The 21,979-nt window shown below is 52.8% G+C and overlaps 3 protein-coding genes across 16 annotated transcripts in view; 1 reads left to right on the top strand and 2 right to left on the bottom strand.

Moving 5' to 3' along the window:
- The window catches only part of ZFHX2 (zinc finger homeobox 2), a 35,436-nt gene extending 26,490 nt beyond the window's left edge, over positions 1-8,946 (bottom strand). For 2 of the 3 annotated variants that reach the window (XM_055097352.2, XM_003808081.5), the window contains exon 1: positions 5,711-8,946. The gene's annotated coding sequence lies outside the window, so the exon portion shown is untranslated. The other variant, XM_055097353.2, reaches the window with a different exon arrangement.
- A 1,161-nt stretch (positions 8,947-10,107) lies between these two features.
- On the top strand, positions 10,108-13,952 carry THTPA (thiamine triphosphatase). 7 transcript variants are annotated; one of them, XM_008960149.4, is made up of 3 exons: positions 10,356-10,719; positions 11,119-11,680; positions 13,070-13,952. In XM_008960149.4, the coding sequence occupies exons 2-3, from the start codon at positions 11,134-11,136 to the stop codon at positions 13,213-13,215; spliced, it is 693 nt and encodes a 230-aa protein (XP_008958397.1). In that variant the 5' UTR covers positions 10,356-10,719; positions 11,119-11,133; the 3' UTR covers positions 13,216-13,952. The 7 variants fall into 7 exon arrangements, with proteins under 7 accessions (XP_003808131.1, XP_008958397.1, XP_008958402.1 ...); XM_008960154.5 differs by having other exon boundaries at positions 10,357-10,719; positions 11,119-11,415; XM_008960152.5 differs by having other exon boundaries at positions 10,357-10,719; positions 11,119-11,410.
- On the bottom strand, positions 13,941-21,690 carry AP1G2 (adaptor related protein complex 1 subunit gamma 2). Of its 6 annotated transcripts, XM_003808082.7 has the most exons (21): positions 21,487-21,690; positions 20,941-21,065; positions 20,655-20,796; positions 20,441-20,537; positions 20,193-20,269; positions 19,983-20,078; positions 19,496-19,576; positions 18,938-19,036; positions 18,708-18,763; positions 18,421-18,534; positions 18,091-18,231; positions 17,959-18,013; positions 17,755-17,877; positions 16,880-16,969; positions 16,664-16,791; positions 16,338-16,442; positions 15,888-16,011; positions 15,672-15,807; positions 14,629-14,792; positions 14,312-14,410; positions 13,941-14,224 (listed from the first exon to the last, which is right to left on the bottom strand). In XM_003808082.7, the coding sequence occupies exons 1-21, from the start codon at positions 21,688-21,690 to the stop codon at positions 14,123-14,125; spliced, it is 2,358 nt and encodes a 785-aa protein (XP_003808130.1). In that variant the 3' UTR covers positions 13,941-14,122. The 6 variants fall into 6 exon arrangements, with proteins under 6 accessions (XP_003808130.1, XP_034793198.1, XP_054953330.1 ...); XM_034937307.2 differs by having other exon boundaries at positions 20,193-20,537; positions 20,980-21,065; XM_055097355.2 differs by lacking the exon at positions 16,338-16,442.
- Positions 21,691-21,979: the final 289 nt, after the last annotated feature.

The raw sequence follows: 21,979 nt of genomic DNA on the forward strand, positions 1-21,979 counted from the left end.
AGCAGGATTTATCTGTAGGTTTGTGGAAACCACATAGCCTGAAGAAGCTGGAGATGAGAAGAAAGGCCTCTGTGGCCCAAGCAGACCACTGATACAGAACACAGAGATGGCTGGGGGGAAATGCAGACAACTGTGATGGAGGCAAGAGAAGCAGCAAAATCTAGACCCATGCCCATGGCCCAGGAATAAAGAAGACAGAGGCTTGAGACTAGGGAAAGGAAAGGGCATCACAAAACAAGGAATGAAAAATCTGAGGATGGAAATGGCGTTTACCCCATCAGGTCCTCGGGGAAACACAATCTAACACTCTTGGCCCACCCTCTGCCCTCCTTCACTGAGAAGCCAAACGACTGGTAATTGACTCTTGACCTCTAGCCCAAGCCCAGCCCCAAAGGGAGAGGTCCAGGGCAGTTAGCTATGACTGGAGGAGGCACTAGGGAAATGTGCATACATGAAGTTAAATTCCTGCCTACACCCATTCTGCCCCACTGACTTTGCACATCAACGTGCTCCACAGGACCAGACTCTCCATGCATAAACCGCTCTGCAGAGAGGTCTTGCACACCCTGGAACATTCATGTCTTTCTGATTGCACAGGCCCCTGTGCATGCGACATTCCAGTTGATGGTCCTGCTGGGAATTCCAAGGCCTGAACTTTAGCTTTGATGTAATCCTGTGTTCCTGCCAAATACAGAAAGAGGGCTCCTGTTCTCTCATTAGACTTTGGGGTAAAAAATGCTGAGGGGTGCTGAGCATCTCAGTAGAAATTAGAAAAATATATCTTCGTCTAGGTGTATGCAGCCCCCATGCCAGTGGTACAGCTTGGTGACAGGACTGTGGGTGGACCTCAGCTCTGTCACCCCTTAACAACTGCACATGAGGACCCTGGTCTCTGGACTAGTTCCTACATGAGGAAGCCACTGAGAGCCCATGGGATTACCCTACGGGGCTGGAAGTTACTTCTAAATCTTTCACCCCTGCCTTGCCAGCCTGGGGAGGAGGAATGGGCAGGCAGTTCCCTAGGACTTTCCCCAGAGAGGCAAGGGGCTCTGGGAAAGTGGGTGGTGGGATGACCGAGCTTAGTGTGAGGAGCTCGAGAAGAAAGATGGAAAAATCAATGAAATGAGTTTCTAACGGTGAGGTAAAGGACCGCTGTGTCGACAGCCTGTCGCTTGCTGCAAAATATGAGCTGCCCAACTCCGTGGCGGTGGCTGACAGTGCAACAGCCACCACTGTCCTTCCTTCAGGCCCCCCGCCCACCAGCCCCTTCTCTAGCTGCCCTGGCCTTGCTTATTATAGCCAGACTGTCCTCCAGCACTCCCAGCTCTCTCCCCTGTCTTCTTTCGTAGATTTCTCAACCCATTCAGGGGCTTTTTGGCCCTTCATCTCGTGATTCCTGATTGGGTGCATGTTTTCTATAGCTTCTGTGTATTTAGACCTCCTCTTTCTGCAGATTTTGCTCTGAGAGTTGTGGTGAGTTTTACATCTCTTGCCTCCCCCTCTTCTAGATACCTCTGGAGTCTTTCAACAATGGAGAGTCAGATGTCAAGGCCATCCCTCACAGGGTTCTTTACATCAAGATCTGGGCAGCAGTAACTTCTCCCTCCTTTGGCCTTTTGGCCCACATGGCCAATGCTGCCTTCGTTGTATTAATAATTACCTGGCTTGGGATAGGTGTTTAGAATGGGTCTGGTATTGATTTATGAACTCCTTATTTGCGGCCATTGTATATATACGGTTATGACCAATTCAATTGTAGTTTCATGATTGGGAATGGGGTGGGGATGCTACTTTTAATTCACATTTGCCAACTCTCTCTTTGGAAACAACTCTCAACCTTTTCTGGAAACCGCCTCCTTTCTCTTCCCTCCTCCACATCTTCCTCTTGGGCTCCTAGGGCTGTTCATTCATGTTTTCCTCCAATTATCACTACAAAGACTCTGCACATGAGCCCTGAGAGTTCCCCTGGCTGCCTCCAAGTGTGACCCTAACCCAGTCTCTCCTGTCTGCCTCAGATCTCACTGTCACTGGTTAACTACCCTCCAGCCATTCCCTCCGGTTTCTGATTTCCCAGTTTGCCCGTTAATGTAGACTTAGGTGGGGGGAGTGGGTGAAAATTAGGTGGGCAACTCTTTCCCCCAGCCTCTCCCTACTAATTCAACATTTGATCAATAGATATTTATTAAGCCTTTTCTGTGTGACAGACACTGTGCTAGGTGCTGGAAAACAATTGGAAACTAGACAGATGTAGCCACTCCTCAGATGACCATGTGACTAACCCTGAGTCTCTCACCAGACAGCTAAGTCTCTCAGACTAGGGGACTCTGTCCCATTTCCCCCCTTTCTGTACAGCCAAATTCCACTGTGCCCTCTGGCATTTCACAACCCTTCCCTTTTCTCAATCCCTGAATGAGTTTACACTCACACAGCCCTGATCCCTTCTCTCTGCATTCTAGCTTTAGTCTCCATTCCTAAACCCAAAGCCATTACACTTTCAACAACTCTCCTCCCCACTCACAAAGCCCTTCTCCTTTCACATTCTGTAACTGCCATTTCTAGTCCTCCTCTTCTGTCTCTGCCTGCCTTTTGATCCAACCATCCCGACCTCAATGCCCTGTCTTAGGTTCCTTCCTCTTGCTACTGTCAGGCTCTAGCAAACCTCAGGTGCTCACAAACAAGAGTTATTTGTGACAACTGTTGTTCTGAGCTGAGAAGAGCTCCAGGGAGGCAAAGTCAAGCTACCAGAGTCAGAAATCCTACCAATTCGACCCAGGCCCTGGCCCATAGGTGATACAGCACCCCGGCAAAGCAGCAAGTGATTCCTGTATGGGTCTCAAGGTAACACCAGCTGCCTCTGACATCATGGAGGGAGGAACCCTGTCAGGTTGCCAAGGCAATACCAGCAATTTATGACATCAGAGGCTTGAGGTCTTTGGTTCTCAGGGGCTGAGAAGATTCAAGTTCCTCTCAGCTGAAGTTTATGGGAATTCTACTTTTTCATCTCTTTGCTTGTGTTCTGGCTTGGGAATGAAATACAAAGGCCTTTTGTGGGGGTAGTGAGTGATTAGGCCAATGAAATGAATGCTCGTGAGGTTCTCTCTCTCTCTCTCTTCCCCGGATATTTCTGCTTTCTCTCCCTCTCTTGGGCATTTCTCTCTTCTGGGGCTTCGCCCAGTGGTATTCCTGCTATTTCTGCTATGCTTTTTTTCCAACCCCCCGGTCCCCCCGCAGTGCTCTCGCTCTCTTTGCATCAGTCACGCTGTGTCCTCCTCACACCAGAGGCATTTGTTTCCTTTGATACCTCATCCTCTCCTCTTTTCCTCCTACCAAGCTCTGTGCAGCTCTGATCTGCCTCAGCACTCCTTCGTTTGCCATCCATTTACCTTCTTTGTACCATACTCTCTTCCCATCTCATCTTGTTCAGCAATTCCTCCCTTCCCCCTCTTTACTACTGTATTAATTTCATAGTGCTTTTCTGTTGACCTCCACTTTAGGAATATTCTATCATTTCTCTTCCTTTTACCTTCTGTATTGCTATCAACACGTTTTGTTTCATTCTTCCAATTTCTTATTAATCACCCCTTGGTTCCTCCCCTGCCCCCGAGTCCGCATAGATTTTCCTCCCTTCCTTTGCACATCCCTCACGTCATACATTTCTCTACCCCGTGTGTTTATTGCACCGACCACCCCTTTCTTTCTTTAATTCTGTTCACCTCTGAAATCGTCCATCTTCTGCCCATGGCTGCCTGCTCCTTTTACCTTTCCAAGCTCCTGAGGTTTGGAAAAACAATGATGGGCTAAAAACTAAGGTAAACTCTCCAGATCCTTTATCCACCCTTACTGTTCTTCAGGCTGAATGAACTTGACTCCTTACATACGATAGCTTTTATTACACTAATAAACACTGCCTCATTAAAAAAAAAATGGTGCTGGATCTAAATATGATAGTAGCAGGGGCCTAGGAAGAAGATGAACTAAAAAGTGAAGAAAAAGCAACTGATATCTAGAATGAACTGAAGGATGGGTGGCAACCAGGCAGGGTGGAGCTTAGAGTCCTAGGGAATATCTCCTTACAAAATCAAAGTTGACAGTTAACTGACATAATGGCACTGACTGATGGAGGGGTTATATGCCCCTGGAAGCTCATTAAATTTATTTCTTGGCCTGTTTATGTGCCTTCACAAACCATACCCCACACCTCTCCCAGCCCTTTGCTTGCTGGTACTTTCTGCTGCTGGGGTTAAAATGCTGGATAAGAGGAAAAGGGATAAAAGAAACTAGAAACTTAGGGTGATCAAGAAGAAAAGGTAGGAAGAGGGCAGATTATGGGAACAAAGGTGGAAACTCAGAGCTCATGGGAAACAGATGGAAAAAAGGGGTGAAGCAAAATGGGGAAATAAAAAATATACAATGATAAAGTGGGGGAAGGGAGTAAAATTAAGTCAGCAGGGAAGAGGTTTTGTTGTGGGAAGCTCCTGGAAAGGCAGATGACACGCATGAGACCAGAAGGTGAGGTTCTGATGAGGGAGACAGGCACATGGCAAAGGGGACAGTCAACAATGCTAGGAAGTTCCAAAGCTTCTCTGGTGATGGTGGAAGAAGAGGCTGTCCTGGCCATGCTGAAGGCACTAGAGGCTTTGGCGAAGACACATTTGCTCCATCATCCCACTCCTCCAGGCCCTGACTGTGACCACCACAATCATGACTGATAAGCAAATTCCAAAGTAGCCTGAAAAGGCCAGAGATATCCAGACAGACTCTGAAGGAGAGGGCATGGAATCCTAGACCGACAGAACAGGCAGCCAAGGCGTGACACATAGTGATAGAGACACACAAGGAGAGGATCACTCAGATGGGAAGGGTCACAAGTGGAGACAGTGACATACAGATCCAGAGATGGATGGGATGGAAGAGACAAGATGAAGAACAGCAAAACCAAAAGTCAGGGACACATGGACAGAGATCAGCGGGGCTACAGGCACAGCGAGAAGCGTGGTCCTGTGCTTGAAAATGATAGGGCTGCTCAGAGGGGCAGACGAGCGGATGGGGGTGGTAGGATGGGCGTGCAGGACAGACACGCTTCACCTTGAATGGGCTTATGGCCTCCCCTCACCTACTCAACACTTTCAAAAAAAGGAATGGAAAGCCCAACTTCAGCCAAAAACGAACGAAGACTGAGAGTATCCACGTCCCCTCCCACTCCACGCCCCAGCGCGCTAGCCCATCCATCAGCCCGCCGGCCGCGGTTCTCCCATCCCACAGCCGGCGGGGGGCCGCCGAGACCCAGGCCCCTCCAGGCTGACAGCTCTGAGCCCTCACACTCACCGGGCCTCCCCTTCCCCCCGGGACCCCGCTCCCTGCCCAACTCGGCGCGGTCCGTCTAGGCTTTCCATACCCTTCGTCTGTCCGGCGGGCCTCTGCCTTTCCCGTTGCCGTTTCTCCCTCCACCCCCGCATCTCTCTCTTCCCCCATCCTCGCGCACGCCCTCTTCCTCCCACACCCCTGTCCGCTATCTCCCAGGGCTCTCGGTCTGTCTGTCCGTCCTTGTCCCCTCCCCCAGCCCCTTCCCGTCCCTCTCCGTCCCCTCCAGCGGCAGTCTCCAAGCGCCTCCTCTCCCGTCTCGAGCTTCCAAAGAGCAAGGAAGGGAAGAAGAGAGAGAGGGAGAGGAGAAAAAAACCAACCCAGCAGCATCGGAAATCGATGCACTTACACCTCAGCTGGAAGCAGGGACGGGAGTCGAACCGCGGCCACCGAGCAGCGCGAGGCGGGGAGGGGAGGGGGCGGCTCTTGGAAGGGACTTCTCCGATGTGTTGATTCCTCTTTTTTCCCCTCCTCCTCCCTCCCTCCAGCGCTCGCTCCGGGGCGTCAGGGACGGAGATGGAAAAAATAAATAAATAAATTCACGGCGGTGAGGGAAGTGAAGGAAAATAATCAATGCTATTTGGCTGCGGCTGAAGTGTTTCCCCGGCTTCGTGAGGGGGTTTCCATTGATTCACCCTGGGCACTCGCTCGCTCCCTGCCTCCTCCTCCTCCTCCTCCTCGCCCTCCTCCTCCTCCTCCTCGCCCTCACTCCTCCGCCTCATTCACTGGCTGGAGTCTAGGCGTCCCACACAATGGAATAATCAATACCCAGGCGCCCGGGGCTGCCCCACTGAGCAGGTGCAGCGGCCCGCCCGCCGCGGCGCATGCCGGGAGTTGTAGTCTGTTCGCGCCCGCCTGCCTGCCTCGCGGGACCCAGGGCCGGAGGCAGGCCGGCCAGCCCACCAGGTCGCCTCCAGGTTCAAGCCGGTGCCTGCAAAGAGGGCAGGCCCCTTTAAACTCTTTTCCGTCTCCTCTCCTCTTCATCCTGTGGCCTGCAGAAACCATACATGTGTTTTGTTGTTTTGTTTTAAATCAGCTTCAGAACAAGCCCTGAGCCGCCCAAGGCCTCTTTTTTTCATTCTCTTCTTCCTGCCTTATTATTCCGCCTCCCCCATCTCCCCCCGCGAAATTGGGTACTAGAACCTTCTCTACCGCAGCAATTACTCTTTAGTCTCTGAGAGCTTCTGCCTCCTCCACATGGTTACATAGTCCCCTGAGCTGGGTAGGGGGAGGTTCGGGCTCCTCCTCATCTTCAGTTTATTGCTTATTAAGTGCTCCTGAATTTTTTTTTTTTTTTTTTTTTTTTTTTTTTTTTTTTTTTTTTTTTTTTTTTTTGGAGACGGAGTCTCGCTCAGTCGCCCAGGTTGGAGTGCAGTGGTGCGATCTCTGCTCACTGCAACCTCCACCACCGGGTTCAAGCGATTCTCCTACCTCAGCCTCCTAAGTAGCTGGGATTACAGGCATGCATCAACACACCCAGCTAATTTTTGTATTTTTAGTAGAGACGGGGTTTCACCATGTTGGTCAAGCTGGTCTCGAACTCCTGACCTTGTGATCCGCCTGCCTCGGCCTCCCAAAGTGCTGGGTTACAGGTGTGAGCCACCGCCGCGCCCAGCCCGTTTTTTTGTTTGTTTGTTTTTTTCTTGAGACAGAGTCACTCTGTCGCCCAGGCTACAGTGCAGTGGCATGATCCCGGCTCACTGCAACCTTCGCCTCCCAGGTTCAAGTGATTCTCCTGCCTCAGCCTCCCAAGTAGCTGGGATTGTAGGTGCCCACCACCATGCCCTGCTAATTTTGTATTTTTAGTAGAGACGGGGGTTTCACCATCTTAGCCAGGCTGGTCTCGAACTCCTGACCTCAGGTGATCCACCGGCCTCAGCCTCCCAAAGTCCTGGGATTATAGGCGTGATCCACCTCACCCGGCCGCTCCTGTATTCTAATAACAATAATTTTTAAGATTTCTTGAATGCACAGGGACAGTTCCAAGCACTTTTACATATATTGTTTACTCCTCTCAATACCTCAAGCATGAGGTAGATGCTATTATAGTCTCATTTATTGAGGAAACTAAGGCACAAACAAATGAATTAACAGGCCCAAGGTCCAATGGCCAATAAGTAAGTGACAGTGCCAGGACTCAAAAACCTCCATGGTCTGGCTCCAGGGCCCATACTAACTGCTATAGCCTACTTCTCTTAAACAACACAACAAAACGCTGAAGTTCACATGACAAAAAGGAGAGATAAAGGAACATTTTGAGTTTATACTATGTGACAGTTTATGACTGAATCCTCACAGGTAACTGTGAGGCAGGCCACATTTTCTCAATGAAAAAGCAGAGGCTGGCCGGGCATGGTGGCTCACTCCTGTAATCCCAGCACTTTGGGAGGCTGAGGTGGGTGGATCACCTGAGGTCAGGAGTTCGAGACCAGCCTGACCAACATGGAGAAACCCTGTCTCTACTAAAAATACAAAATTAGCTGGGCGTGGTGGTGGGCACCTGTAATCCCGGCTACTCGGGAGGCTGAGGCAGAAGAATCGCTTGAACCCGGGAGGCAGAGGTTGCGGTGAGCCAAGATCACACCATTGCACTCCAGCCTGGGCAATAAGAGTGAAACTCCGTCTCAAAAACAAAAACAGGCCGGGTGCGGTGGCTCACACCTGTAATCCCAGCACTTTGGGAGGTGGAGGCGGGTGGATCACGAGATCAGGAGATCGAGACCATCCTAACAGGGTGAAACCCCATCTCTACTAAAATTACAAAAAATTAGCCGGGCATGGTGGTGGGCACCTGTAGTCCCATCTACTTGGGAGGCTGAGGCAGGAGAATGGCATGAACCCTGGAGGCGGAGCTTGCAGTGAGCCGAGATGGCGCCACCACACTCCAGCCTGGGCGACAAAGCGAGACTCCGTCTCAAACAAACAAACAAACAAACAAAAATTAGGAGGGTGGGGTGGCGCGTGCCTGTAGTCCCAACTACTCAGGAGGCTGAGGCGGGAGAATCATTTGAACCCAGGAGGCAGAGGTTGCAGTGAGCTGAGACGCCAGAGTGAGACTCTGTCTCAAAAAAAAAAAAAAAAAAAAAAGCAGATGCTTAGGAAAGTGGAGTAGCTTGCCGAAGGCCAAACATCTAGAAAGTGAAGCTGGGAGTCGACCTCAGTTCTGGCTCCGGAAACTGGTCTTTCTGTTCAAATAAGCTGCTGCTTTTGCCCCACTGGATTGGACCTTATAACATAAGGAAAAATTAGGTCTTCATCCCAGGTTAACAAAACCTGAAAGCAAAAGATGGATGAAAAGCAGGCTTTAGGAGCTGGGGTTGCTTCTCTCCCTAACCAACAGTGCTTAACATGGAGTGGGGACAGAGGTTGACCCAAGCTACTCCAAGTTCAAGATGCCATTTGTTTATTTATTTATACACAGGGTCTTGCTCTGTTGCCGAGGCTGGAGCGCAGGCAGTAGCAGGATCGTAGCTCACTGCCCTTGACCTCCTGGGCTCAAGCTATCCCGCTGCCTCAACCTCCTGAGCAGGTGGGACCACAGGCATGCACTACCACACCAGGCTAATTAACAATTTTTTTTTTTTTTTTTTGTAGAAACAGGGTCTTCCTATGTTGCCCAGGCTGGTCTCAAACTCCTGGCCTCAAGTGATCCTCCTGCCTCGACCTCCCAAAGTGCTAGGATTACAAGTGTGAGTCAACACACCTGGCCAAAATGCCATGTCTTTAAAAAAGTGTCCTTCTCCCTATAATACCTCTCACTGGTCATGTATTTCCAGAAACATACTGGTGAGAGGGCAGGTGTTGAGAACATGGCACTTCTCACCCATCATAGGAAGGAGTCCAGGAGTTAAGAGCCATGGTTCCTCAGGGAGCTTCCTCACATGTAAGGTCAGACATATAGTTAGAGTCTCCAGATAACCATAGTCCTCAGAGGGAGTAAGAAGGAATCGTCTCTATTAATATTTTGTCTCCCAAAGCATTCAAAGGGCCAACCCCCATGTTTTCCTGAATTTTATTTTTTTGGGGACAGATGGAGTCTCGTTCTGTCGCCCAGGCTGGAGTGCAGTGGTGCCATCTCAACTCACTGCAACCTCTGCCTCCCAGGTTCAAGCAATTCTCATGCCTCAGCCTCTGGAGTAGCTGGGAACACAAGCACGCGCCACCATGCCCGGCTCATTTTTGCATTTTTAGTAGAGACGGGGGGGTTTCTCCATGTTGGCCAGGCTGGTCTCGAACTCCTGACCTCAGGTGATTCACCTGCCTCGGCTTCCCAAAGTGCTGGGATTGCAGGTGTGAGCAACCGCACCGGCCTTTCTGTATTCTAAATGAACATAAGTAGTTCTACACCTGACAAAAACTGCTTAGGGACCGCTGGAAACTCTGACAAACTCCTCAGTCTAGCACTCAAGGCTTTTCCCTCAACTGCATTTCTAGCCTCGTCTTCTCCTTACGTACCACCCAGGTGTTCTCCAGTTTCTGGGCCTTTGCTTAGGCTACTCCTGTCTCCATCTAGGTCTCCAACTGTTGAAATACCATCATATCTTTAGTTCCTGGCCAAAATACCACTTTATTCTCTGACAGAAAGTTTCTCACCCACTCTTACCCTCAACGTTCACGCCAGGAGGTATTAGATCCCCTCTAAAACTCCAGAGTAGCTAAACTGGACTTTATTACGCGCTGCCCCCGCCCCCTTCCCTCCCCCCCACCCCAACCCCCCTCGCCACCATTGCCACTGGCCTGCGCTTAGCTGGCTGCTATAGCAGATATCTGTTGGACGGTGTGAATGGCTTGTATTCCAGGCCCATCTGCCTGCGTTGGGGGTGCGAAGGGGGGTGTTGGAGATGGGACTGGGGCTTGAGCTCCTTGCACCCGACTCTCCCCGCCGCCTTGTAGCCCCAGTTCAGCTTTAGGTAGAGTACCGCAGGCACCAAGTGCAGCTTTCCTGTCACCATAGCGACGGGCGGGGCGAGAGGGCAAAGTCTCCCTTTGGAACTACATCTCCCATCATGCATCCGCGCCTCGGGGTGCCTGGCTCAGCCTCAGGCATGAGACCTGTACCAGCCCCCGGGAGCCGTGCGGGGCCGACAATGAGGAGAAGAGTGCAAGGGGCGGCCTCGCTCCCCTGGCCACCGCGGGGGTCGCGGCCTCCCATTACATAGCGCGTGTCTCGAGCCCCGGCCTGCTCTCGGCACCGCCACAACGGGCGTAATATGGCCGCTGGTGCCGGGACCTGCCGGGCGCGCGGAGGGTCGGGCCGAGGTCCGGGATCCGGAACTGCTCCCGGCATTCCTCGCGAGTGTATGGCGTGGGCTCTCTTCCCCCTCTGTGGGTCCCGCGAGGAGACTCTCGGGCTTTGAGGTGAGACCTGAGGTTCCGCTGGCCGGTAGTGTAGCAGGAAAGGGCAGGTCCTCCCGGGTCGTGAGCCACTAGCCTCCTGGGGTGGCAAGGTGTAGAGAGGGGGGCGTTGAAAGGACACCCGCTACCCGGCCTGCTTTCTAGGGGTCTCTTTGGATTGAGGACATCAGCAGCAGTGGAAGGGATTTTACTGGAGACCTGTCACTGTCAGAGCCTTAAAATATCACCGACGGGGCCTTAATGTCACCGAGGTAGAGAGAAAAGGGCAGTAGCCCTAGAGACTATTGCGACACAGTGTGCCCCTCATAAGTTCTTCCAGGGAGGGGGTCTGTACTGAGTTGACGCCCCAGGAGCTGAGCACCAGGCTTTGCATCCTTGGGAACTCAGCAAACGTTTGTTCAGCCAATTGCAGGTAGCATGGCCCAGGGCTTGATTGAGGTGGAGCGAAAGTTCCTTCCAGGGCCTGGCACAGAGGAGCGGCTGCAGGAGTTGGGGGGCACCCTGGAGTACCGGGTCACCTTCCGAGACACCTACTATGACACCTCTGAGCTGAGCCTCATGCAGGCTGACCACTGGCTGCGACGACGAGAGGATAGTGGATGGGAGCTCAAATGTCCTGGAGCAGCAGGTGTCTTAGGACCCCACACGGAGTATAAGGAACTCACAGCGGAACCTACAATTGTGGCCCAACTCTGTAAGGTGCTGGGGGCTGACGGCCTGGGGGCTGGAGATGTGGCTGCTGTGCTGGGCCCACTGGGGCTGCAGGAAGTAGCTAGTTTTGTGACTAAGCGGAGTGCCTGGAAGCTGGTGCTCTTGGAAGCTGATGAAGAGGAGCCACAGCTCAGGGTGGACTTGGATACAGCCGACTTTGGCTATGCTGTGGGTGAGGTAGAGGCCCTGGTGCATGAGGAGGCTGAAGTACCAACTGCCCTAGAGAAGATCCACAGGCTCAGCAGCATGCTTGGTGAGGGTGACAGGCCCTTTTGTGCTTTTCCTGCTCCCCACTTTTCTCTTTTGGAGGCACCCGCTGGACCATGTAGTGGGGGAGGGCCTCCGGATTAAAAAAATTTTTTTTAATAGAGACGAGGTTTTGCCGTGTTGCCCAGGCTGGTCTGGAACTCCTGGACTCAAGCAATTTGCCTGCCTCAGCCTTCCAAAGTGCTGGGATTACAGGTGTGAGCCTCTGTGCCTGGCCTGGATTATTTTTGTAATGGGAATTGTTTTAGCAACTTTCTAAGTTTGCTTACAGTTCTGTGAAATCTCGTTTTCTCTTTAACAGTAGCTAATTTGGATCTAGTCCTTCCACGTGTCTAATTCCAGCCAACCTGCCTCATTTAGTTCTCATACCTATAGCCAGATCTCCTTCAGTTTCATTTCTCAGTTCCCTGCTTTGACTCTTCCTTCCCCCAATCTCTTTTTTTTCTTCTTCTTCAGTCACCACTCCTCCACAAGGAGTAAAAAGTAAGCCTTTTTACAAAAGCTGCCCTCTGGGAGGCTCAGACCCAGGATCTTCAGATCATGAGACTGATGCACTGCCCACTACACTGAGAGTCCAACCAGTCTTGTCCTTTTGTTTTACAATTACCTAGATCCTTTTAATTTGTCCTTTTGGCTTTTTGTAAAGGACAATAACATTATAGTTATGTGAGACAGTGAGGCATGATTTGGCAGATTTGTTCCTAAGCATAATTCCCTTGTAGACCGTTCATCCACACTAGGAATTGTGCATCCCATGGGGCCTTACAGCCCTGCAGTGCTGTTTGAGCCCCCTCAGCAAACATACACTGAGTTCCTTGCTATGTGCCCAGCATGCTGCCAGGCACTAACAACAAGACACTGGCAACAGGCAGTTCCATTCTCACCTCACCACATAGAGGCGAGAATTCTATGTGAATCCCACCCCATGGCTATAGCTTCCCTCCTCTTCTTTCTATAGCTCTTGGTTTCTATGTGTACATCTCTGCATGTGCTTCATTACTAAGCTAATGAGCTTTGGCCTGGTCTAGGGCTTTAATCTTGATTGCAGAACAGGGTAATAACTGAAATGAGCTGACGCTGAGGCATCCTTCGTTTTCTTGGTGCCTGGGTGCCTCTTCGCCATTTCTCCTTGCTGGAGGAGAGAGGCTCAGGTGTGGCTTCTAGTCCCACTCTTGCCTGAAGTTGCTCTTTTAGGTCCCACTTCCACAGGCAGGCAGGGCGTGGACTAGTGTGTTACAGAAGCTGGGTGGGTGACATTCAGAACCCCAGTGTGGCTTTGGAAACATCCATGGAGTCCTGGCTAGGTGGGCAGGGAGCAGAGTCCAAGTGCTTGTGGCTCTGTCCATTTCTCTCCTCATTGTCCTTTTACCTGTAGGTGTGCCTGCACAGGAGACAGCACCAGCCAAGCTGATTGTATATCTACAGCGTTTCCGGCCTCAAGACTATCAGCGCCTGCTAGAAGTGAACAGCTCCAGAGAGAGGCCACAGGAGACTGAAGATCCTGACCACTGCCTGGGCTAGGGGTGTCACTTCCTGGAAGGGGAAGGGAACTCTGGGTCTAATGGAGTCCACTCCTGGGCCCACTGTGCCTCTCCCCTCAGTGTCCCTTCTGACAGTGACTCCTCTCTCTCCAGCGCTGCCTGTTTCTTCCCCCTCCTCTAAGCTACTCTTCCTTGAGCCCTCCCTGGCTGCTTCCTCTCGCTCATCCGTCAGATGCAATCTGTGGGCCGCCCCTCTCCCCTGGCCGCTAAGCAGCCTCCATTGATTTCCGCTCGTGTTTATAGGATTTCCACTTAGCCGTGATCAGTAGTTAAGCACAGGAAAATCCCTTGCCACCCCCCCTCCCTTGGTCGATGCCATTGATTCTGCCAGCGGCTCCTAAACCGCCTTACAGCTGAGTTAGAAGATGAGGAGAGGCAGCAGGGATTTCCCTGCCTTGGGGTGCGGGAAACAGAAGAAAGTTGAGGAAATGGTTGGGAATCGCTGTTAGAACTCTAGAAATTCTAATCTGACTTTGCCACTGTGCCCAGCTCTGGCCCAGAGGGTAGAGTGCCTCCTGTGGAAGTTTAGGGGCAAATTTGTTCCCTGACCTGGAGAGGGTTAGAAAGAACCAACAGCTGCCCCCTCCCCGCCCCCGTGTTGAGACAGGTTCTCAAGGCTCAGGGGAAGATGCATACCTCCTATGTAAGAATGCTTTTCCCTTGCTGTTATTCATACACACTTTCCACTTCAAATATACCCAAATATGGCTTTCCTCACTTCTCAGGCTTTATTGGGCTTTATTTGTGGGAGAAGGGGGCTGGTCCCCAGTTTTTGCAGTGCAAAGCCAGAGCGCCACCTGCTGGTAGCCCTCAGGTGTAGGTTCGAAGCTGCTGGGGCCCCCTGGGGTTTGGGACACAGGAGAATTTCAGGCTGTGAGTGGAGACAGTTACTGCCACGATTCCACAGGCAAGTTGTTCACCTCAAAGATCTCCTGCACCGACTGGTGAAAGTGGTCATAGGTGAGGCGCAGCTTTAGCCGCAGGGGGGCCTAGGAATAGGAGAGCAGGGACCAGGGTTAGCACCCACGGCTTCTTCTATCCCTGGGTCTTGTCTTGGGGGAACTCCTGAAGCTCACCTTGTTAGGATTGAGGATTCTGAAGAGCTGGGTGATAGGAAGGCCACCCCGAGCTGGAACTGTGTTCCCACTGGGGGCCTGCAGCTGCAGCTGGAGACTCTGAACACAGGAGTTTAACAGAGCACAGTATGGCAGTAGGTAGGGCTCAGGCAGCCCCTCTATACTCAGTGGCTCCACACCCTTTTCCTGTAACTCCCCAAGTGCTGATCTCCAGATGACTCAATCCCATCTCACACTGTCTCCCACCCATCTCCTCCACTTAGTGGCCTTTTCTCCTGGAGTCCCCAGGCCACCTCTGAACTCTGATCTTTACAAACCTTGGGCACAGCAGCCTGGCAGATGAAATGGGTGACATCACCCTCTGAGAAGTTGGTGGCAGTGACGGTGATTAACAGCAAAGCAGGGTTTTCAGGGGGTCGAATGAAAGACAGATTCAGCTGTACTCCCTCACGCTCAAACACTTTGAGATCTGGGATGGGAGCTGGAGTAGGGAGACAGAAGCAGCTCAGTGTGCAGGTTTGAGAGAACATGTTTGTTCATTCATTCAACAAAAATTGAGCAAACACCTACTGGCCCTGCACTACTCGAAAGGCTAGTAACAAAGTAGACATGTAGATGAGGATGGAGCTTACTGTCTAATGGGGGAGAGAAACAATAAAAAAAGGCCGGGCATGGTGGCTCATGCCTGTAATCCCAGCACTTTGGGAGGCTGAGGCGGGTGGATCACCTGAGGCCCGGACTTGGGAGGCTGAGACACAAGAACAGCTTGAACCCGGGAGGCAGAGGTTGCAGTGAGCCGAGATCACGCCACTGCACTCCAGCCTGGGTGACAGAGCAAGACGCTGTCTCAAAAAAAAAAAAAAAAAAAAAAAGGCAAGATAATTACAGACCATAATAGATGCTATGAAGGAAGTAAGTCATGCCAGAATAACTGGGGAGAACTGACTTAAATAGGAGTGGTAGGGGAAGGCATCTGACATTTTAGCTGAAGACTGAAGAGTGAGAATGAGCTGGTCATTTGATGTGCTGGGGAAAGAACATTCCATGTAAAAAAGAACATGAAATGCCAAGGGTGGGAGGGTGTGAGGAGCTGAGAAGGGGGCAGTGAGTGGGTAGTGGGAAAGTGGTATAAGAAGGGTTGGGGAGGAAGCAGGGCCCTGTAGGCCAGGGAAAGAAGTCTGGAACAAAGGGAAGACAGATGACCATGATTGACTTCATTCTTTTACCTCCTGAGACGGCGATGGGATGGAGGACACACAGGAAGAAGCAGGGTCCATGAACCTCAGCCCTTGGCTTAGGAGGAGGAGCAGTACATTTCCACCTACCTTCTCTAAGACATCTCCCCTTTGCTTAGGCTTACCTGGGGGTGGAGGTACACAGGGAAGGTCAAGCAGGTGTATCAGGGCACCTCCTGGGGAGGGGTCCAGAGGGGGAGGATGCTGGACATCCCCAGAAGCCCCATCCAAGAGATCTAGCAGATCCAGGAGCTGTGAGGCCTGGCAGAAGGGACAGAAGGGGCAGGGCTGGGTATGAAGCTCAGCCCATCTTCCTACCCCAGAGTTTCTAGCCTTCTCACCTGGGGCTCTGTGGGCACTGGGGCTGCTTCTGAAAGCTGGGCTGCTTCTTTGCTTTCCTTTGCTTCCTCATCAGCCTGAGGGCCATCTCGCTCCACAAGAGGCATTTTTTCCAGGATGGCAGCCCTGAGAGGATGGAATGCAAGTGTGCCTCTGTGTGGTCTCTGGGCCTTTCACAAGAGGCGTCTAGGATGAGGACTAGGAATATGGAGCCCTGGGCACATGGTGGCTCAGAAGTACCCTTCTGATTTCCTAAAATGACATGTTGTTGCTGATTTTCAGATGAACAAGGAGGGTTGGAAGCCAGCTTAGCTTCAATTAACAGTGGGTGGGAAGCTCTCACCGTGGATATGGAAGAACACAGGTGAGGATGAGGCCCTTGTACCTAGAAAAGGGCATTTGGGAGAGGGCAGGGGTTTGGGTCCCATGCTGCAGCACAGTGCTGGACACACCTCATGTGGTCGTATTTCCGGAAGAGTGTGTCATACTCCACAGCCCGCTGCTGCAGCTCCACGTCCAAGCAGCTCCCGTAGATGGACACCACCTGGCGGATGCGGCTGGGCCAGTGTAGTATGTAAGTGGCTATGGCAGTGTGCCACTGCAGGATGTGGCAAGAAGGAAAGGCCCACGGAGCAGGGAAATACCCAGATTTGGCTCAAAAACAAGAACCTAAGGGCTGGGGGGTAGGGAGGGCTGGGCATGTATGCCTAGAAAGAAACTCAAAAATGGGTGGACCCAGTGACAGGCCATCTCTCAAGGGGCTGGGACCCCTTCTTACTTGTTGTCCCCACAGAGGCGAGTGCTGAGCTTCATGAGGGCTGTGAGGGCATATCCTCGAGTGGCTGGCAGGGACATATGGGACTGCAGCACCTTTTCCAGCAATGCCAGCACTTCCTCTTCGTCCACCTTCAGACATGGATACAGTTAGTGGCCCTGGTGCAAGTCCTGTCCCCCTGACGAGTCCCTCTTCAGTGTACCCCCAGTGAGGTCTCACCTGAAGGGGCTCAATCTCCTCGCAGTTCCCCGCCAGCAGGAGGTCCCCATACTCCCCAATGCACCAGGCTGCCACCTGCACCAGTGGTTGCTACATGGGATAAGAAACTGCTGGGCTGGCCAGGCATGGTGGCTCAAGCCTGTAATCCCAGCGCATTGGGAGGCTGAGGCGGGAGGATTGCTTGAGACCAGGAGTTCAAGACCAGCCTGGGCAACAAAGCGAGACCCCCCCATCTCTATTTAAAAAAAAAAAAAAGAGAGAGAGAAAGAAAGAAACACTGCTGGGCCAGTGTCTGAGGTCCCCTCCTCACTTCCAGACCTGGCAATATCCCTTTAGGCAGTGCAGAGATGGTGGGGGGTTGGAGGAGTGGGGAAAGGGAAGTTTGTTACCTGGCTCCCACTGCCCTCTGGTGGCCAAGCATCAGAACTACATGGCCTAACCAAACAGGATGGAAATGTGAGAGGGTCCCTCCCTTGTGGAAGGGGTGGATGATGCTTTCTGCCCACCCTATTTAATTAAGATGGAAAAGGGGGCTATAGATACTGGCTGGCATCTGTTAATTCATTCAGCATTCAAGGTAATAATAAAACCTCATAAACACAAGAGCTTTAATCTCAAGGCAGCTCTAAGAGGCAGTGAGGGTACATGGAGCATAAGGGAAGTTAGTCATCTGTAGTTACATAACCAGGAGGTACCAGAGTCAGGACAAAAGCCCAGATGTTCTTAAAAACAGGGCTCTGTGCTCGGATGTCTTCTGCACTATGTAAGCAGCTGTGACCTTGAGAGAAAAATTGGAATCTAGTAGGGAGGAGGTGGCCCAGGATGGGCAAGGGAGTGGTTGGGCAGCCCTGGGCCTAGGTAGGTGGGAATGGTACCTGGGAAATGTCTTCTGCCAGGGCATTGTAGAGGCGGCGCACAGAGTAGGCATGTAGCTCCTGGGCCCCCCCAATCAGCTGGGTCAGGTTGGCCACTGCATCATCCCGCACATGGGTGCCCGCCTGGAAGGTGTGGGCATGGCCAAGTCAGTGTGGTGAATCTTGACCACTTCTGCCCAGCTCTCTGACTGGCCCCTGCCTCACCGTTGTCAGCACATGCAGGATGGTGTCTATGTGCCAGCGTTTGGTTGGAGCAAACCTAGGGGATATATGGCTCATCAGTCCTGGTACTGACGCTCCCCAGATTCTACCCTCTTCGACTCCTGGGCACCTCACCTCTCTGCAGCCAGCAGGATGCCTGAGGCACAGTCAGCCCGTAGGTCAGGAGGGCAGGACTCCAGAAAGGCCTGCAGCTCTTGCATCATGGCTCGCACATTGGAGCTATTTACCAGAGCCAGGCTTAGTTCCAGGGCTCTCCTGGCAGGAGAAAGAGGTTTCCATGCAGGTAGCCCAGGTCATCCTGGTCCATGCCTCAGGCCCTCTGCTTCCCCAGGGACCTGTCCCCCTTAGTCCCCTTACTCCAGCTGCTCTAAGCTGGCTCGAGTGTTGGCCACCGGGCACTGGGAACCTCTGCCCTGCCCTCCTGTCCCCTCTATCACTGCTCACCGGCTGAGGGAGGCATCAGTTTCCCGTAGACATTCCACCACAGTGGGCCGATGCCGCTGCACAGCACTGTGATCAGACTGCACCAGTCGAAGCAGTGATGTCAGGGCTACATACCTGGTCAGGATGGGGGAGGTTCTATCATACCATGGCCATCAGCCCCCACTCCCCGTCCTGTCCTGGGTATAGGGATAAGATAAGAGAGAAATGGATCAGGAGGCTCTGGAGGAAGGAGGGCAGAGGGCCAGGGGATCAGTGGCACAGCCTAGGTAGACAGTTGGGACTATTACCTAATGTTCCTGTCACTGTTGAGTAGGAAGCGGCCAAGAATGTTGACAGCTAGAACCTATGAGAGGCAGAAGTTGGGGTCAGTCAGGAAAGGAGCAACCTGCTCAGCCATTGAGGACTGGGAACACACTGGCGCAAGATGATGGGGCTAGGAGGGAGAAACCAGCAAGCAGGACCTGTGTGGGTGAGGTGGTGGGCGGGGCCGTAGTGGGAGAGGCATAAGGGGTGATACCCGTAGGCCAGCTGCAGAGCGGATATCCATGATGGTGAGTACTGTCTCAAACAGGACCGCATTTCCGGCATTTCGGCTGGTGTCTGTGTTAGTGGCCACCTGAGGGGATGAGAGAGGAGATGTATCTGCTCAAGGCCCTCCTCAGGTCTCCTTTTTTTGATACAGGGTCTCACTCTTATCGCCCACAGCTCACTGCAGCCTTGACCTCCCAGGCTCTGATGATCCTCCTGCCTCAGCCTCCTGAGTGGCTGGGACTACAGGCACATGCCAACAAGCCCAGGTAATCCTCAGGATTCTTGAAGGACTCCAACATGTCATCTGTCCATCCTTCAACCATCCAACAAAGTTCCCTGAGCCTCTACTATGTGCCAGGGCCAGCCTGGGCACTGGGGCAATAGCACTAAGACAGACTGTGTCCCTTCTTCATGGAGTTCACTGTCTAGAGGAGATGGAGAGGCAATTACACGGCCACTGCACAGTGACGAGTCATGTGAGGGGCACCCAGGGCTGATGGGGTCTCCAAGCAACACAGCTAACCAGTGCCCTCCCAGGCCCCACCTGGGCCAGCAAGTCATTCATGGTCTCACTGCTCTCCTCGTGGTTCCGGCCCAGGATCCGAAGCAGACGAAGTATCTGGACCTGAGGTTGGGTTGAAAATGGAAAGTTGGAGGGGTTCATAGGATAAGGAGTCATGGGGCTGAGGAGAAAACTCCAACATGTGAGGGTCTGGCTCGCTCCCTAGAGCCTTCCCCCACCTCCTCACCTCCACAGGTCCCTTGGTCCTAGGAGGGGAACAGAGGTGTGTGAGGCCAGGGGAGTTTAGGACAGGCTTAAAAAAAAAATTGTTACCAAACTGTATTTTCCTGACTTTTAGGCATTCCCTCTCCCCTCACAGGTCCTGGGATGACCCGAGCAATCCTGTGCCTGCTACTCTGCTGCCCAGGACACTGAGAGAACCAGTGTTCTCTGGGAGGAAACCACTGGTCATGGTCTTACTGCTATGCCCTCTCTGATCCAGGGATACAGCAGTGAAAGGTCACCCCACCTGCAGGAAGGGGTCGCTGACTCCAGATATGCTGTGTTCTGTGGAGTATCCCATTGTCACCAGAGTCCGGAGGATGTGTACCAGCTGGGGTACCACCTGGAGGGAGGGCACAACTTTGGGCATTCGTTCTAATCCTCTCCAGCTAAAGCCCCATTCCTTCCCCACTGACCCTCTCTTCCAGGCCCAGGGCCTGCCCCTTCACCAGCCCACCTTTCGGAAGTGCCTGAGGGCTGCAGGGCTTCGTTCGCAGAGCTCCGTGATCAGCGTGATGGTGCCCAGCAGGATGCCTGGGGTCAGGGTCGGGGAAGTGAATGGTGGGGGCCAGGGGCAAGAGAGTCTATTGCGTGTGTGCCTGTGTGTGTGCACTACCATTCTCCTATGAGCTGGGGTTCCCATCCGATTTTCAATTCTTCTGTCCATAGACCTGAAGCAAAGGATGGGGGGCCCCACAGCCTTACCATGGTGACGCTCATGAAGCAGTTGGGCACAGGGTGGGAGGAAGACACTGGAGAGTTCAGGGACCTTCCGGATCATGTGCACTGCAGTCAGAATAGCCTGCAGAGGTCAGGGGCCTCAGACAGGGGTCAGATGGGATGGACCCCTGCATCTACTACTATATAGCACGCAGCAGGCAGTGTGCAGGAGCACGTGCCAGGAGTCCCGCCATCTCACCTTCTTGCGCACGTAGGGACTGGGCTGCAGGAGCAGTTTCTCCACCTCTGGGGCCAGGTCTCGGCACATCTCAGCAGAGCCCATGGTGCTCAAAGTGCACAAGGCCAGGCCTTGTACTGGCTGAATCCCCTGGCTCAGGTCACTGCAGGGGATTTGGGAGGACGGTCAGTCAAACCTCTGATAAAATCAGTCCTTTTCAATACCCACAACAGGCAGTCCCCTGGGATTTCCAAGGTCCCTATTCTCCCATCTCCCTGATTCCAAGTGATTGCCAGAACCCTCTCACTTCTTGATGCTGTTGGTAATGAGCAGGTGGGCATCGTGCCTCTCATCCAATAGAAGCATGGCCCCCAGGTAGCCCACCCTCTTGTCTGTGAATCTGGAGGAGGCGATCAGTTTCAGGCACTCCATCTATAGTGAAGGGGGCAGACCAGGAAGAGGCAGGGGTGAAACCATAGACACTCACATCCCTGTTCCATCTTCCTCTTTAAAACCAGATTAACCTGTGGGGCATCATATCTCATCACTCTCCCTTCAACAAGAGGAGCTTAGGAAATTCAGGCGTTAGTGGGTAGGAGGAACTAGGAGTTGAGGAGGATGGGAGCGGAGAGGAGGAGGTGCCTGCCCTAAAGGAGGCTGGCCAGAGAATGAAGGGTTCAGGCCAGCTGATGCCCAGTAGGGGTAGCAATGGGGAAAGAGGTTTGCAGTGCAGGCTGTGAAGACTCTGAAATTGTAGAATTTAAAAAACCAGGGCATAAACAGGTGAGAGAGTCTGGGACTCTGCCCCACTAGCCTTCATCAAGCTCAGGAGGGAGGTATTCCTGGCCAGTACCTGTCCAAAGTGGGCGGGGTAGCCCAACATGTGGACGTAGAGCAGTTTGGCCAGCTGCCGGTGCCTGTGCACTGGGTCCCCGTCGCGGAAGGAGGCCCGGATGTGGGCACACTCCTTTTGGATCACCTCCCGCTCCTGGGCCTGAGTCTTGGCCCCGCGAATCTCTTCGATGAGGTCCTGAAGCTTCAGCGAAGGCACCACCATCCTGACTGGCAGAGTCCGGGAGTGGAGAAACACTCTCTGGTCGGGCGTGCCTGGGCTTTCGGCCCAGGCCCGTCCTGTGTCAAGACCCTAAGAGCCCGGGTCCCACAGGTACCCTAAAATTGCGCCCGCATTTTACCTTTCCCGAAGTGGGTCTCCAAATTCCGCGCCCACCCCACCGCCCGAGAAGCCCACTACGCATGCGTCCGCACCCCACCGGCGCCCCTTCCTATTGAGCATGCGCGCGAGCCCCACCTATTTCTCTCTACCGTTTCCTCCCCCTACCTGGTAC

The sequence above is a fragment of the Pan paniscus genome, chromosome 15 (assembly GCF_029289425.2).
Source record: "Pan paniscus chromosome 15, NHGRI_mPanPan1-v2.0_pri, whole genome shotgun sequence".
Lineage (NCBI taxonomy): Eukaryota > Metazoa > Chordata > Mammalia > Primates > Hominidae > Pan > Pan paniscus.